The sequence below is a fragment of the Bombus pyrosoma genome, linkage group LG8 (assembly GCF_014825855.1).
Source record: "Bombus pyrosoma isolate SC7728 linkage group LG8, ASM1482585v1, whole genome shotgun sequence".
Taxonomy (NCBI): Eukaryota; Metazoa; Arthropoda; class Insecta; order Hymenoptera; family Apidae; genus Bombus; species Bombus pyrosoma.
The window spans coordinates 8,386,671-8,403,425 of NC_057777.1; the positions used below are offsets into that span (position 1 = coordinate 8,386,671).

A 16,755-nucleotide genomic window follows, 5' to 3' on the forward strand; every position below is an offset into this window, starting at 1 on the left:
CGCGTATCAATTGAGGGTACTATCACGAGGTCTAGTTCTGTAGAAGGTGTCTCGGAAGTGTCCAGTTAACTCGTCAGTTCCTTCGTGAAACTCTCTTCAATTGGCTACCAGAAATGTTTGTTGATCGTTGATCACCGAGAATACGAAATATAAACGGTTTTAATATTACCGATATTAATATCTCTAACAAGATTGGCATAACACAATCAGAGATTATTCGAGGGATTATTTCAAAAAATACTTATTCAAATAAAAAATAAAATAAATAATCATATCCATTTATTAATAAAATAATTCAGAGAAAAATTATTTTGCTTTGGTTACTTCGTAGATTTATTGTAGCGTAAGAATTGTTAGAGTAAATGAATATATAGAGCTGCTTAATATGTGGTTACATATGATACGGTTCTATTTCATTTTATTGTACAATAGAAATTTTTCTCAATGGTTAACAGAATTTGAAGTTACGATAAAGGGAATATTCCAGACTTAATTTTTTATAATTTTTATTATGGATAAAAGGAGAATAGTCTTAAGAGAATATTCTAAACTAATCTTTTATTATGTGCATCCCAAACGATGAAAGAAAAAGACTCAACAGGAAGAGGGAAGAATCAACGATGGGCGAAAAATGATTAAAAAGAAAGTCAGAAAAAATGAGATTAGTATATTTGTTAGTGAAACAGATTCTCATGGAACAATGGTACTGGAATCTGTGTATATTAGCTCGAATTGAAAATTAAGAAATGATTCTTAGTATGTACGATGGAGATCAATAACCCTTCCGACGTGGACGAAACGCGACCTTCTAATACTCGGCTAATAACAGGTCAGATGCATATAGGGTCAATTTGTCTATTATCTTGTTATCCGATTTATTTATTACACTTCTGACGATACTCGATTGAATAGTCGTGTAAGACTTGTTCTCGTTTGCTGAATCATGAATCATCTCGACTATGGAAACCTCCATTTAATTTTATTTATGTTTGTTTTATCCTAGTTCTTAATTATTGTTTTATGTATAATTTACTATATATTTACTTCTTGCTTTTCCAATATTCATAGAAAAACATTTAACAACAATTGGAAACAAACAAAGTTACAATCGTATCTTTTTCTTTCATTTATGTTCATTGCAAGTTCATTTTGTTGACACATTTAATTAAAACATAATAGGCAGCCATTAATGACTCAGTGACGACTATTGATCCCTAAATTTGTCAATTTAACGCGTTTAACGATCGTTTAATAAACGACGCGCGATCATTACGCGGTAATTATTGCTAAAATGTTTGGCCTACATGTTACAATGTGTATCACTTAGCTGCACACCGTGAAACTGTTATTTAGCTCACGATGTCGAAATTACTTAACAACTATTCGTAACAAAATTAACAGTGTTTGATGGCTGTCACACGTTACGCGTACCTTTCTAACCATGTTTACTCGTGCCTCGGTAATAAATAATTATGCAGTAGCTTCGTATCGAAGGAATTTCTATCTCTCTCCTTCGATAATTTACGTGATATCTACCGTGATAGGAAAATGTAGGATAAATAGGTAAATGTCGAAAGAATCATCTTGTAGCGTGTGACGATTAGGCTGTGAATTTTTATGCATTTATGGAAAATTTATCCTTTGAATATTCATGGTATAATATATTTAGCAGGATAAAGCAAATTTCTATCTACAGTGGCTCACGAAATCGTAGATGTGTTTATAAATATGTAAATTTGTATAAAGATCCGCAGTCTAGCGACGATGAAACCGTGTTATGTTACTGTTAGATGATCGAAAGATATACTATTTCTAACGAATGCTTTGTAAATAATAAAATATATGTGATGGCGCGATCGTCCTTGTTTGACTTTTTATGCAGGACACATACAACGAATATATGCATTATGTATGTGTCGCTTGGCGATTTAAGTAAAAGCTGGAAGAAATGACAATGAAACTACGAAGTTATGCAAGATTCGCGTGTTACATGTAGAAACTACAGCAAGGATCGTTAAAACTGTAGCAAAAGATAAGAAAGTAGAAGTTGGATTGAGAGAGGGGGATATATGCAAAAATTTGCACGACGTCGCCAAATTGCACTTAGTAAGGAAATTTTTGAGACGTTGCGACTAAAAATAAAACGAAACATAAAACAAATGGAAAGTAGAGTAAACAAAAATAACGTGACAAAGACACTGGTGGTACAATTTGATTTTCGAGTTGACTTGAATTTGATTGAATTTAAAGTTACATTTTATGGGAAATAGAGAACAAGAGCAAATTAAAAATTGTTTACTATTTTGATTTAAAAGCGTATAGAAATATACATATTCTTTTAATCCACGCATCTCGTTTTCTGAAAAATATATTCCACATTAAAATATTAAAACCGCACACATTTAAAACCACATGTAATAAAAAAAATGAGCAACACAAAAGATAGAGTTAAATGAAACTAAATGAGATTCATTTAGGGATGAGTTTAGCAGTCGTATTCAAGTGTTAAAGAATTTTACTATAAGAAATACTTAACGTAGTTTCTATGAGATCGCAATTGAGTTTAAACAATGGGCTTCGTTAATCGTTTCTAGTCCTTCGAAATTCCAGAACAAGTGAGAATTTGGAGCATTACAGATCCTCTACGATCTCGCAAGATTTCTAAGCTCAATGTTACTTTTGTTCCAGGAATGTGTTTTACATGTTACATATTTTAAAACGTAGTTCCACACAAACATTATAGAGGAAAAACAAACGTTTCATTTTTCATTACCATGTAATTTAAATAGTGTTGTCAATACTATTAATATACCGATACTTATTCAGTTTTACTACAGTCATACAATAGTCATATAGCGAATCTGATGACTAGTTATATCTTTGGGCTTCTATTAGTTCTATTAGATTGTTCGTATTTTCAACTATGATACTAAAATACGTCCATTTAGCCAAGTATCACCAAAATAAAAAATCGATACCAATGGATTTACCACGTTTTACCTGCTTGGTCTTCACGTTGTCAATAGGTTCGTTTCACGACTTTTATTCTTGGCCACAGTTGTTCAATATAGTTTCCATTTTCTATGGATGTATCATGTGCATCATTAAAACTGGTTTTCAATAATAAATAGCGATCGATTTTGCTCAAATTTTACACAAGTTCGACGAGAAAAATCTCGATATCGCGTATCGGGAATTGGATAACGGGATGCAACGAGATTGAGTTTAATTACATGGATAACGTTGTTTCTAGCAATCGTGTATTGCGTAATGGAGTCGTTGACGTTGATTCCACTTAGCGAAAATGTCCATTTGCGATCTTTTGTTCTATTTCTATTTATATTGACGACGATAAATAATACAATTCGAAGCAACGATCTAGTTCGTTAATATCGAATTCTGAATTTTAATTCTCTACATTTGACATACCTTTCATGACTAGAATTTAAGCCGAAAGTTGATAGTGTACATAATTTCTAGAATCGATTTAAAGTTCGTGACTATAAAAAGGAATCAGCGATCGTTATTCGAATTAGCTTTCGTTATTTAAACGGACAGTTTGAAATTGCAATTAAAAAAAGAAAGAAGTTTTTATCTAACAATATATACGATACACTCTTATTATATCTTTTGCTGACAGTGTTTTTTTTTTTTAATATAATAATGTTTATTTGAAATTATGTAACGATAACTAATATATAACTCTACTAACATGATCTTTTTTAATTGTATTTGTCATGTGATACATTGTTAGTGATTTTTTCACATCTTGTGAGTTCACTTGAGAATATTATTTATTACGTTAATTTATTTTTCATATCGTGGTTAATTACACAATATTCCTCTGGCAAGTTTTCGCACTATCGTAACAACCTTTATTTCTTACGTATGTTTTACATAGTAACTGCATACCAAAAATACAATTAATCTCATTGGTTAAACAGTGAGACATTTGATGCTAAGATATTTATGTAAGATTAATGCGTAATGTATAATGATTTGCACAGCATAATTTATGAATCGATTAAAACGATGTATTCATGGTCACGAGCTGGCTGACATATTACCTCACATACTACTATTTACGTAATTGCGGAATAAGATATAATGATAAGAAAGAATTGGATCCTAGCTCGTTTCAACAAATTGCCTCAATCAAACTAATTACGATAATACGATAGCTTGTTTTACTTCAAATATAAAGTACTATAAACTATTATCAATTAACCGTGCTACCAAAGGAACAAATATATCTCAGAATCGAAAGAAAGAACGATCACTTTAGTAATTAAAGTACGATTAGATCGAATTATCGAAAGTCTTTAAGTATAAAGAATTTTATTTTAAAATCAAATTACGGATATTATAGAGAGTCAGCGATATCTCTTTTAATAAATCGATAGTACGTATATTTAAATTTTATTAAATCTTGCATATACGTATCTATTTTGTAGTGTCTGCAGTTCGAGAATTTATTACATTACGTAAACATAGATATCTACGTTTTAAACTGCAACGTATGTACCGTACAGCTATAAATTATGTTTAGGCATGTCGTTTTTTTCTTCTCTTCGGCGTTTCTTTCCGAGCAATTGCTAATCTTTAAGTTAAGTAGTTTTTAAGAAACAGAGAAATGATTACATACAGAGAAACAGAACGTTTCTATTATCTTTACAACTATACGAAGTTACAGATCTAGAACCATAAGTGTACAGTTTTGTCAGCGGTTTTCCATACTTAGGAGAATGAAGGAAAATAAAACGAGTAGACAAGAATATCGAGAAGGAACAATAATAATTATATTTATTACGCAGTTTACAGTTATTTAGGTAGTGAGTTGAGTCGACGAAACAAATGCTTCTTTTTTTTTTATTTACGTTTTCCATTCTTTTTTCCCGAATAAACGAAACGAGCTGCCTCGGACATGGACGCGCGGTCGAGCGCGCCTTCGTCGTTCTTTTCCCATTCGAGGAATAATACATTCGTAGGCTGGTCCGAGAACGAAAAAGCATTTGCTATACTTTTAAGCGTAAGACTCTTAAAACTGGTATACTTCAGTCGCATGCGCTATAATCCACCGATCGAGTGAAATATATTAAGGTTTCTCGTAAAGTAAATGTACAAATATAACTCGTTAGGAATTTCGAGCAATCACAAGTCTCGAACACTTCTTCATCTTTCTCTCTCTCTCTCTCTCTCTCTCTCTCCCCACCCGTACGTTTTTTTATTTTTATTTTTACTTTTTTTCTTTAAATCGAATCCTCGATCGCCTCATCTCAATTATTGTCCAGTTATAGACGTTAAGCTTCGTAGAAAATCCTATATCTTTCTCTCCCATTCTCCCCCTTTACACCTTTCTATCGATTCCCCTTCTCTTTTCGTTCTTTCTTCCTCTCGTTAAACGTCCCGCGCGAACGTTAATCTCGTTACAAGGAGAATTACTCGCACGTTATGTTTGGTCGAATGCGGGATTAATGACTACGGCCCTCGCAACTTCCTTCGTGTAACCGGCAATGTTGGTTCTAAACTCGTTTCTGTCTCAGCCTGGCCTCTGCTATCCTATTTTTCTTCCTTTCCTTTTTGCTCTAAAGAATCGACCAGCTTTCAGCATATCGATGCTAATTGATAATTACGGACAATACGGAAATACGCGACTAGAAGTAAAGTTACTGAGTTTCTGTAACTCGATCTCTATGTTCTTACAACTGAAAAATAAAATAGAGTTTTATATTTGGAATAATTTATATATTTATGTTTTTTCCCAGTAACTCATTAGAATTTGCAAATAATAGAACAGTCTCTTTATATTTTCCACTGTGATAAAAAATTTTCTAAGAAGGCCTCTTATAGTTTGCAATTTGAACAATTTCGAAGAATGTAAACTTTCTTTATTGATTTGATCATTTTTGGATATAAACTTTAACTTGATTTTATTTTTCTCACTTTCATGTTTCAAATACAAAATTGCCAGCATGTATATGGTTAAAGATATCTCTTAAAATATCTCTTCTTTGAATAAGAAACTCTTTATAGAAAATTATTTTTGAATTAAAAATTAATTAGTGAAAAGTAAGTTAGCATTTTAATGGAAAGTCTACGAGGACCATGTTTCTCACTTGAGAACTTTTATAATTTAACAATTATTTAAAATATCTGGAAAACATTGTTTGTGCAAATTTTCACTCAATTTGCTAATACAATCTTTTTGATCAAAGCAATTTTGTTCTACTTTATCTCTTATTCATTCATAACACATCTTCTGCGCTGAAGATGGAGCTAACGACCAGTCTTCTACGTCGGTATGGAAGATTCAAATCATCAAAGTCATCAAAATTCTGAAAGCTTTCGATCGTATCTATTTATCCTGTTCTCAATTTCATTTACAAGTACTCAATTCGACACGTTGCTCGCCATCGCTTTATTATTATTTGTTTTAATATGAAAAGAATCAATACATTCCATTTAATAATCGAAATTAGGAAGAGATTAAAAACCATATATTATGGAAATTTACGCGTGTTGTAAGTTGAAAAGTTGTACTTAAAAAAGAAAGTTATGTCCTAAAGAAATGTATAAAATTCTGGATTAACGAACAACGTGTTAACAACAACAACAATTTCCAGTGACCTGTGGCTGTGAAACTAAATTTTCAGCAATTTCAAAGAAACAATTTTCCAAACGCAACGCGATAGGCAACTTATGTTACTACTAATACTATGAACTCGTAAAATATGTCGCTATGGTACACCTATTACCTTTTTCCTTCTACTGCATACAAAGAGAAAAAGAAAATCAATAACGATAAGTAACACATTCGACGTGATCGCTACGATATAAGCTTCGTCTCGTTTTTGCTTCTTCCTCCACTTTTTTTTTTCCGATACCCTCATTTGAAAGAAACGAATGGACAAATAGTAAAATAATTCGATCTTAAAGAATTCTATACGAACCGAACGCGATTAAGAAGTAATCGAAGATATTAGTAGAAGTGACGATAACATGAAATAAAGATATTAATTCGTCGTGCTTAAAAATTATACGAATGACTATAATACGATCTAATCTAAATATAATAAGAAAGATTGATTTCTTTTTTCTCGTTGGTCCCCTTTCGGTACGACTTTCAATTGTAATCGATAATTCGAACCTTCTCGATAAATATTTATTTCATAAATATTCGCTCATTTTACACTTTCTACAAAAATTCATATTATATAAACGTAGAAAATTACACGAATAACTCGTGTAACTTCGAATACAAGTAATATATTAACTTAATTAATCCTTAACGTACAAAGATTACAAAATCGTTCAATATAAAAAAATCTAAAGAAAATTGGTGAATTATCCAACGTCTAGATCGGAGAATCGCAGCGGGCATTCGACTCGTTTTCGTTCAGGCATCGATTTCGTTCTCTAAAGTAAAAGTATCGCTCGTACCGAAAGGGTTGGAAAACGCTGAACACCGTGCACGTACTGCTGAGTATTTTGTCGACTGAATTAACCCTTTGTGTTTTAAATTGTCTTCCAAGAAGATGAACCTAAATCTTTCTCTCGCCTTTCTTAACAAAAATAAGAAATGAAAGAGAAATCAAATTCTTGAAAGATTCAATGGGTCAAAAATTTGAATCAAATAAGCTGATCTAAGCTCGTAGAAGTAAAAGTACAAAGGGCTCGATCGTACTCTATAGAGAATTCCTTTACCCTTTGTGCTTTAAATTACCTTCGAAGAAAATGAACCTAGCCTACTCATTCTTTTTTTTTTATATAAAAACGATAAAAAGAAAAAGAATCAGATATTTTACAAATTCAGCTGATTAAATATTCTAATCAAACAAAATCATCTCCTTATGAAGATCAAAATACAAAAGGGACAATCGTGTTTTTGTAGTAGGTTCTTTTGCTCTCTGTATTCCAAATTGTAAAAAATGAACATAACTTCTTTGATGTTAAAATGATAAAAAGAAAATGTACTAATTCCTCTTAGATACGACGGATTTTAATAGAAATAGTAAGAGGGAGAAGAATTAAATGGTTAAAAGATAGGATGAATCAAATATTCAAATCAAACGAGGTCATCTTCCTGCGAAGTTCAAAGTGCAAAGGGCTCGATTGTGCACTGTAGAAAGTTCGTTTGCTTCGAACAAATCGGGTTCTACAAGAGTGGTGTTTGAAAGTGTGAGAAGAACAATCGATCGATGACAATAGATCCAGCAAGCGATTTGGGTCGTTCGTAACGACGGATATAAATATACGACTTAAATACTGGCAGTGGAAGATGCAAGGCAGTTATCCGCAGAGTAGGTACACGATTTCTTTAAATAGGTACGCGAAACATTAAAAGGGACTTAAGTAGTTTCCGAACGAATCACGCCTCCCCCGATGAAAACAATCAGAAAACTCATCGTTGACGCTCGATCATTTAAATAATGCGCTCATATAAAAATAATTACGCGATCCTCTGACCCCAAACTCGCGTTAGCTACGCTCATTTTATTCTTCACCATTACAATTCGTCTTTCTACACGAGGTCGTCGAATTTCGTCGACCTGTTCTTCTTCAACGCGACTACCCAAAGATGCAATTCGCGCGATCGAACCTCGAAGACAGTACCTTAGGCCGTGGAATGAAATATTCGAGGCTCTAGGTGTCGCTTTTGGTCCTTTTTCAGAGACCTTGGTTTACCTCTGGTGATTTCTTGCCTTTTATTGAACATTATATTGCGAAAGGAAATCGCCTTAGCTCTATTTAATTATTTAAGGTTGCTTTTTTTTAAAATAGAAAAATATATTCGTTGATTTGATAAAAGAATTGAAAACTTGAGAATTTTTAGATATCTGTAAAGATTAACTAGAAGAGATATCGATTATTTATTAGGAAACAATTAGAAAATAAAATTATTGCATTAAATTATCTAATAGAAGCAATATCGCCATTCAAAATAACGCTATTTCAATCTTTTTTTACTAGAGAACTTCAAAACCCTTAAGCCTAATTTATTTAACAAAATTTGATCGTTGTTTGATAGTTGGCTCACTTTTCGAATAAACCAACGTTATAATCGTGTCAAATAGTAATTTTACCATAGAGAATCGCCAATATTGCAACGAAACGTTCGAAAAAGGCAAGAAACACGCGGCACGTCTTTTTAAATATATACTTTACTCCGCTGCGTTAAATTATCCCACTACTAAATACCGAGAGGTTAAATCTTCATAAAAAGTAAATATAGCTTAAACGATACAGGATTAAAATACGCGATAACAAAACGAAACGAGTCGAAATGGAAATGTTTGTCGATCCAATTACAATTAATCTTTCAGTGTGTGTTTGTGTATGTGCATGTGTGTGTATTATTCGAGAATCATCTGCCAGATATCGATCGTTTTTAACCGGTGTAAACATAACTACCTGTTCGAGAACTTGTTTTATATAAACGTTTACTCAGAGGACAATAGACCTAACAATCCATCAAGTTCCACGATTAACTGGGAAAATTGAATATTTTTTTTTCAGAGAAACACGTAAACTTCCTATACATCTTTAATACTTACGCGGCTGTCTTTTACACATTTGTTAACATCTTGCTTGCGTTCGTTTCTCTTTTTTTCGATTGAGTTGCGCTTAAGTTACAGTTACAAATGGTCAGGTTTCGGAAAATAGTTGCAGAAAGCTCAGCAACGCTAGCGTAAGCGTTCACAATCTCCACCGTTTCTGGCGGAAACGTTTCTTCAGCGATAAATCTCGACCTCTCAGACTAAATTCTTGTTCACATCGAAAAACCGAAGCTTGCCACACTGAACATACAACGAAGGTTTTCGTGAATTTGGTTAACAACATTCTCTAGAACGATTATTCGAAAAATTGTTACGTCCACCGTGTTCTCGTATTTTTCTTTCGAGCTAAAAGGATTGCCTCCCGTTTGACGTCGCTCGTGATCGAAACGCGTCGAACGAGGAGAAATCTCTGAGAGATCGGTCAACGTTAAGCGTGAATTTTTTTACATTCGATCGTAACATAATCCACCACCACCAACTCACCACTAACCGTTCATATCCATTAGATCTATTTCACACTGAGCGAACGATTCATGCGCGTGGTTTCTGCGAATATGCGCGAACACGCGTGTGTCGTCTGCGGTCCGTGTTCTCGCACCAAAATTTCCACTTTCCACTCCAAAAATTGTTGAACATACGTCGGTTAATATAATACCTAGCGCTGTATGCGTCGTTACTGTTCTCTCCCCGAATATCCTTCGAATATGTCCATGATCCGCACGCACGCACAATATAATTCTTTCCTCCACGTTCGAATATATATCACACTGAGCCGGCTGTGTGCTGTATTTTTGCGAGTGTGTGTCCATCTTTTTCTTTTCTTTTTATCTTCGATACTTGTTTTAAATATTGTTCGGCCTGGCAATGCCGTCGGCCCCAATGCTTTCGTCACGCGTTCGACGAGGATGCGTCGAGCAAGGTTTTTATCCGCATATCGGCGATCGACTCTCGCCATATCGCTCGTGAACGTAGAAAGTTCGAATTGGGACACTGTCTCGGTTCTCGGGGGTTTCCTCTCGGTCTCGATACGTCTCGACGCGTATTTATGGAACACCTGTGGCGCTCGACGTCCCTCGGTCCTGGCTAGTAACATTTCCGGGTGCACGTACATTTGCGCACTAGATCGACGTCCTTCGTGTACCGCATACCGTCGACGCAGATCAATCGAACCTACGGTTAGTCAACGTTTCGTTGTTAATTTTTAATGAAATTTAGGTTGCAATAGGTTTGAGAATAACAGAGATAAAGTTTGGAAATAATTATGGAATAATTAGTAAAATCAAAGTTTCGAAGACATATTTTTTTTCAGATATTCTAAATATCTCAAATATTTCAATTATTCCACAATATTTGGAAGAAATATGACCTCTATAAATGTGCCATAGATGTCCCGATTTTAATAATCGTCTGATATTCTAATGCTTTCATACTGTAAGTTTATACAATTATTATTATTCGAGCCTTTGAAGTGAAAATCATATCCAGTAGGAATTATATCGCAGCGACACACAAATAAATGTGTCATCCGTGACTCATTTATATCAGTTACATAGCTATTTTATTATCATTATATTCTATTTTATTATCACAATCAGTGTTTCATTTATAAATGACATGTATCATATCTGTATCTCTCTTGAGGAAGCTAATTGCAACGTTGATGAAACTTGATATGGTAGCATACGGTTTACACTCTACAAAGTCAAATAATGGTATTTTAATCGTATTACATGTTATTTATTTCTCAATCACTTTTTCTCAATTAATATATCAATGTTATAATTTTCTTATACAATGCTTATTAAAATAACGCAATTTTGTCTATTCGGCTTCTAAATTGTATATACTAACATTTTTTTTTTTATTACTGTACATTTGTAACGGTATAGATAGAAGAATAAGATTAAATATTGTTAGAAACATAATAAAATAAATTTTTCCTGCAATTATGTTTCAACAATAATGTCTAGAAAAATATTTACAAGCATACCTGGATAAATATTATAATATTTAAAAGAATTGGTTTAAATAAATATGAAAATAACATTTAATTTTTCCTGAAAATGTGGCCGAAACCAAGCTATTGTTCGTGTATATAAAAATTTGCGTTACTTGTCTCTGTCCGTTTTCGTCTAACACTCTGTGTATGCCTGACTATGGCAAGGTTTATACTACTGATAAGAGGGTAAATATTGAAGCAGCAAGTACTTCGCGTAATTAAATCGTACCTTACGCCGTTTCGTCTTCCGTGGGAGGCAGCATGAGTTGCCACAACTACCCCAACACTTGGCAAGTTTCACTGGTCGTCGACTCCGACATCCGTTCTCGCTGTAATACTCTCTGGTGTGCTCTTTGCGACACGTCGGTGCTGCAACAGATGCACCCCATTTACCAAATCTTTTTAATCTTTTCCTTTCATTTCCATGATGCTTATTTTAACAAAGTATACGATAGAAATTTGCCAAAAATTTGCAGTTATTACTTCATTTTAAAAAATGTCGTCATGTATTTTTTGCTGAGACACTTGCACAATCATTTTAATAATTTTCAAATTTTTTAAAATGAATATTTTAAACAATTTTTCAAAATCAGTGCAACGTATATGGCTTATTTTATACCAAGTAATTTATAAATATAAAACTTCAATAAAACATATTAATATTCCATCATTTATTTTATTGTAAATATTTGTATTTTAATATATGTGTATTTAAGTGAATATTAATATAAAAAATATTAATAATGGATGAAATCCATGGAGCATACTATAAATTTTTATACCTTTCTCGCAATACCGTCCTTGCCACCCAGTTTGACACCGGCACGTATATCCGTTTCCCATTGGCGATGGCACGCACTGCGAACCTTTTCTGCACTCGTGTGTCGCACAGGGATCGGAAATTATCGCGCCGGGTCCTGTCATAACGATGTCTGCAATAAGAAATGTGTTAATTAGTCCGCTATCCTTCAAATATTAATGTTACGTATAATGTATAGTATTAGATTTATATCACATCTAATGTTAATTAATAATTTAATATCAGTAATATTAATATGAACTTTCCGTAGGCAAATTGGTCCTTCGATAACTTGAGTGAAATTTTATCTTTCAATTTCTTTAAAAAGAATTTTAACTTGAATTGCAAGAAAAAATTTTTTAAACCTTGGAACAGTAAAACAATTAGACATAGATGTAGACGATCCAATTTACCTGTAGACTATGAAAATACACGTTTGCTTGCGTAGGATTAATTTTACGTGTATTATGATATTAATATTAAATATTTAATGTAACAGAATATAAAATATTTGTATATACTATAGAATATTAAATTGATCAATAAGGCTTAAAGTCGTTGAACTATACCGGAGTGTTCGTGAGCCATATTCTCTTGTGGCATCGATTCCTCGTTGCTGCTGCCGCCCATAATTCCTTCCGCTTCCATGACGTCTCGCGCCTCGTCAGCTTCTTCCTCGTTCGACATGCATCCGGGAGTTACGCGGTGCATCTTTGCCGCGTTGCTAAAATCTACCAATTTGTGATTGATCCACATCTCGGTGATGCAGCCTGATAATCAGAAGAAAGAGAATTGTTGGGATGAAAATTTTCTTGCTCGATTCTAATAGCCTGATATTTTAAATATAAGTTAATATATTTAATTTAAATTTCAAACATAAGGCAAATATCTTAATAAAATATATATATATATAAATATCGTAAACAAAAAATTCTGTACAACGTGTCAAGTAAAATCACTCTAAAAACACATCCATATATTTCACTTGATCATCTGATCAGTTTTCAACTCGAGGGTTACCTTGGAAGCTAGTGATGTTCCTCAGATGAAACTCTGTAAACGCGATGTTGGCGACTTCCGGGGCGACGCCGCCAACGTACATAGGCGTGATGAGTTTCAGGTACTCCTTGGGACCCTCGTTAATAATGCTTCTAGCAGGGCCACGGTCGACCCTCATCGTGAAGTTCTTCTTGATCGCAAGAAGCTCAGCCACGTGAGGTTTACCATCGGCGATCATTTCGTAGCTGTACATCGTCGAGGTTGGGTAGTTACCCACGTCGTATGAGACTCTGACACGGCCATTAAACAATTCGACGGCGATGTGATCACCGTTTTGGCCGTCGTAGAGGAGAACCCCGTTTTCCTGCGTGGTCGTGAAGACGATGGTCACGTTCGCTTCGGGCCTCATGCGTAGCGGCTCCAGCTCGACCAGCGAGCTGTTGTCCACGAAGCTCAAACTCGTCAGGTACTCGCATCGTTTTCCTGCAATTAGGATTTTCCATAAGATAACTTTTAATCAAATTGTTTGACGAATCGATTATTTTTCACATTGCATAATGCGTCAATTTTATGTAATGTGTAGTATATAACAGTTGGATTTTAATATCGCAGTCCATTGTTTCAAACAATAGTGGACATTTGTATGGTATAATTATAACAGTATCGTTTCAATATCGCAGTCTGCTGTTTGAAAAACTTTCAATTAAACATATCAGACTTTTTTATTAGTTTAAATGGTACTTTTGTGTAAAAGGCCGATGATATTTTTGTATACCATTACCGAATCTTTTTTACGAACAATATTTTAACATTGCATTCCATTATTTATATTTCGATGCTATTATTGTTATATTATATTCCACTATTTGGAGAATTTTTATTATATTATTTAGTCATACGGTTTTTCACAAAAATCGATGGTATTTCGCGTGGAACTCTTTCTTCGCATGTTATTTTAATATTTCACTCCGCTTTTTGAAAAATATTTATCTAATCATACGGTTTTCGGTGAGCATCGATGTATTTTTATAACAACGCGTTATTGGATTTTTCACGTAAATGCTATATTTAATATTTTTTGAACATTTTTATTTAGCTAGATCATTTCCTATTTGAATACATCGAGAATTTAGTTAAATTTAATATATTTCTATTTCAAATGTTATGTTTTGTTTATTTTATGACTAATATAATATGATTGCATTCTAGCGGAATTTTAGGGGATGAGGAAATTTATCTTTACATTTGATGGTAGAACGTAAAATAGAAATATAGTGGTGTTTATTTAGTGTAAAATTATGAAAGAAGTCACTTACCGGTGTAGCCGGGGTGGCACTGGCAAAGATAGTCCGCGGCGGAAGCAGGAGCAGGTTGGAAGCATGCACCGTGCTGACAGTCATGGTGCGCACATGGACTAGTTTGTGGATAGAGCATGGCTGTCGAGGGTGCTGCCTCGCAATATCTGCCTGTATATTCCGCCGCGCACTTACATTCGTAATTGTTTATGCCGTCGATGCAAGTAGCACCGTTCTGAAAAATACAAGAATATTTGTCGCATAAAATACAATGTATTTTATTACGGTTCGTGTAGTTCAAAATAAGAAATTTCTACATCTTTCGTCTCAAATACAATTTGTAATTTAAAAATCATAATGCAAGTTCATTTTCTCGAGTTTAGTTAACACTAAATTAAGTTAAATTTTCCATTTATTCTCGCGTCAATAATTCTAATATTAATAATGATTTCTTCAGAAATAGAAAAAATAGAAGCCATCATCTAGATTTCAAAGATTAGAATTAAGAAGAAGCGTTTCAGTCATAGAAAAAGTCATGTATGGGTGGAAAATGGTGCAAGAGTCGGATGAGAAAAAAAAAGGATAAAAAATAGGTACCTGGCACATATGATCAACGCAGTCATCCAGGTTGGTGGAACAATTGAGGCCGATGAACCCGATTGGGCATTCGCAGCTATAGTGGGTCCCGTGGTCGACGCAGCGACCCCCGTTCTCGCAGGGGTCGTGCCCTTTTGTGCAAAAGGGTATCTTCTCCTCGCAATACTCGCCCATGAATCCTGGGGTGCAGTCGCATCTGTAGGCCTGTACGAGGTCGACGCAGGTTGCGTTATTCGCGCACTTGTTGTTCTCGCAGTCGTCGACGTTGTTCTCGCATCGAAGTCCCTTGTACCCGGGGGCGCAGTCGCAACTGTCACACACCGACTGATCGTCAATCGAGACATTGACCATGACCTTCGATCGCGGTATATCCGCCAATCGACCTTAGCACACGTAACTAATTTATCGACGAATAATTTTCTTAACATTTGATCGATCTTTCGGAGTTCGGTTAATTTACAATTTCTTAATTTTGGAGGTTTCTTTGTTTATTACCGAACTAAAAATATAGTGTATCAATAAAATTAAATAAATTTAGTAAAATTTTACGAGTCTAATCCATCTAGTATACTTAATATTCAGACTTGTATCAGCAATTTTGTCCTGATATATGGACTTAATAAAAATTGCGATTGGCACAATTGCTTCGATGGTAATTCTCGGTGATTAGTAATTTGTGATAGTAATTTTTTCTTAAGATATTTTACCATGATATTTTTCAGCGAAAACAAGATTCGAGCTCGATGATTGCTTTCGAAGAAAGAACCACTGAATCATAATCACTTCGTCGATAGATTGTTACGTGTACCTTCTACTCTTCGGGGCTCACGTGCAGAGGTCCCGTTTTATTTATTCATACAACAGTGTACGCGTTTTGTACGTGCAATTTACTGCTACTGAAACTACATTTCATACTCTACTTATACGTTAAACAACGCTTTTACAATGCAAATACACTTGCCTGTGTATTTTTTTCAGAAAATACATCACCGGAGCAATATTAAGTCTTCCATCGCATGTTCATAAATTAAAAAAAAAAAAAAAAAATTGTAAAAAACGGAAAAAGGAAATATTGAATCCGGCAGATGGATTCATAAATCATTGACTTAAACTACTAGATAGTGAAATATACTTTTGCCAAATTATAGGTTTCTATTTAACGATACCAATTTCAACTTTTGACATGATCAATGCAATACTCTACACAGTAGATGCTCAAAGCTACTGTTTTGCCAAATACATCGGTACGTTTCGTGCACGTCTACTCAATTTTTGACCAACACTACTGCCTTCCGTATCAGTAGAAGATTCAAAAGAAATCGGCAGAGCTACAGCAAATGCACACGTTCGATCTCGTGATTTTGTGTTTGCAGTAGAATTCTAGTCCAACTGGAAATCTCAACATCAAAAATTATATGAAATATTAGACGTATGAACAATTCTGTGCTTTTATTTTTCCAATTTATTTTATTATTTCAAATTGAGATATCTTCGAGATCGTTAATATGT

The 16,755-nt window shown here is 34.0% G+C and overlaps 1 protein-coding gene across 2 annotated transcripts in view; it reads right to left on the reverse strand.

Annotated features, from left to right (window-relative positions):
• Positions 1-4,775: 4,775 nt before the first annotated feature.
• The window catches only part of LOC122570008 (protein slit), a 624,369-nt gene continuing 612,389 nt past the window's right edge, over positions 4,776-16,755 (reverse strand). For both annotated transcript variants that reach the window (XM_043731792.1, XM_043731791.1), the window contains 7 exons: positions 15,247-15,556; positions 14,671-14,884; positions 13,376-13,837; positions 12,925-13,125; positions 12,339-12,488; positions 11,786-11,925; positions 4,776-10,727 (listed from right to left, as the gene is read on the reverse strand). In XM_043731792.1, coding sequence (XP_043587727.1) covers positions 10,641-10,727; positions 11,786-11,925; positions 12,339-12,488; positions 12,925-13,125; positions 13,376-13,837; positions 14,671-14,884; positions 15,247-15,556 — 1,564 coding nt within the window. In that variant the 3' untranslated portion in view covers positions 4,776-10,640. The remainder of the gene's footprint in view (positions 10,728-11,785; positions 11,926-12,338; positions 12,489-12,924; positions 13,126-13,375; positions 13,838-14,670; positions 14,885-15,246; positions 15,557-16,755) is intronic.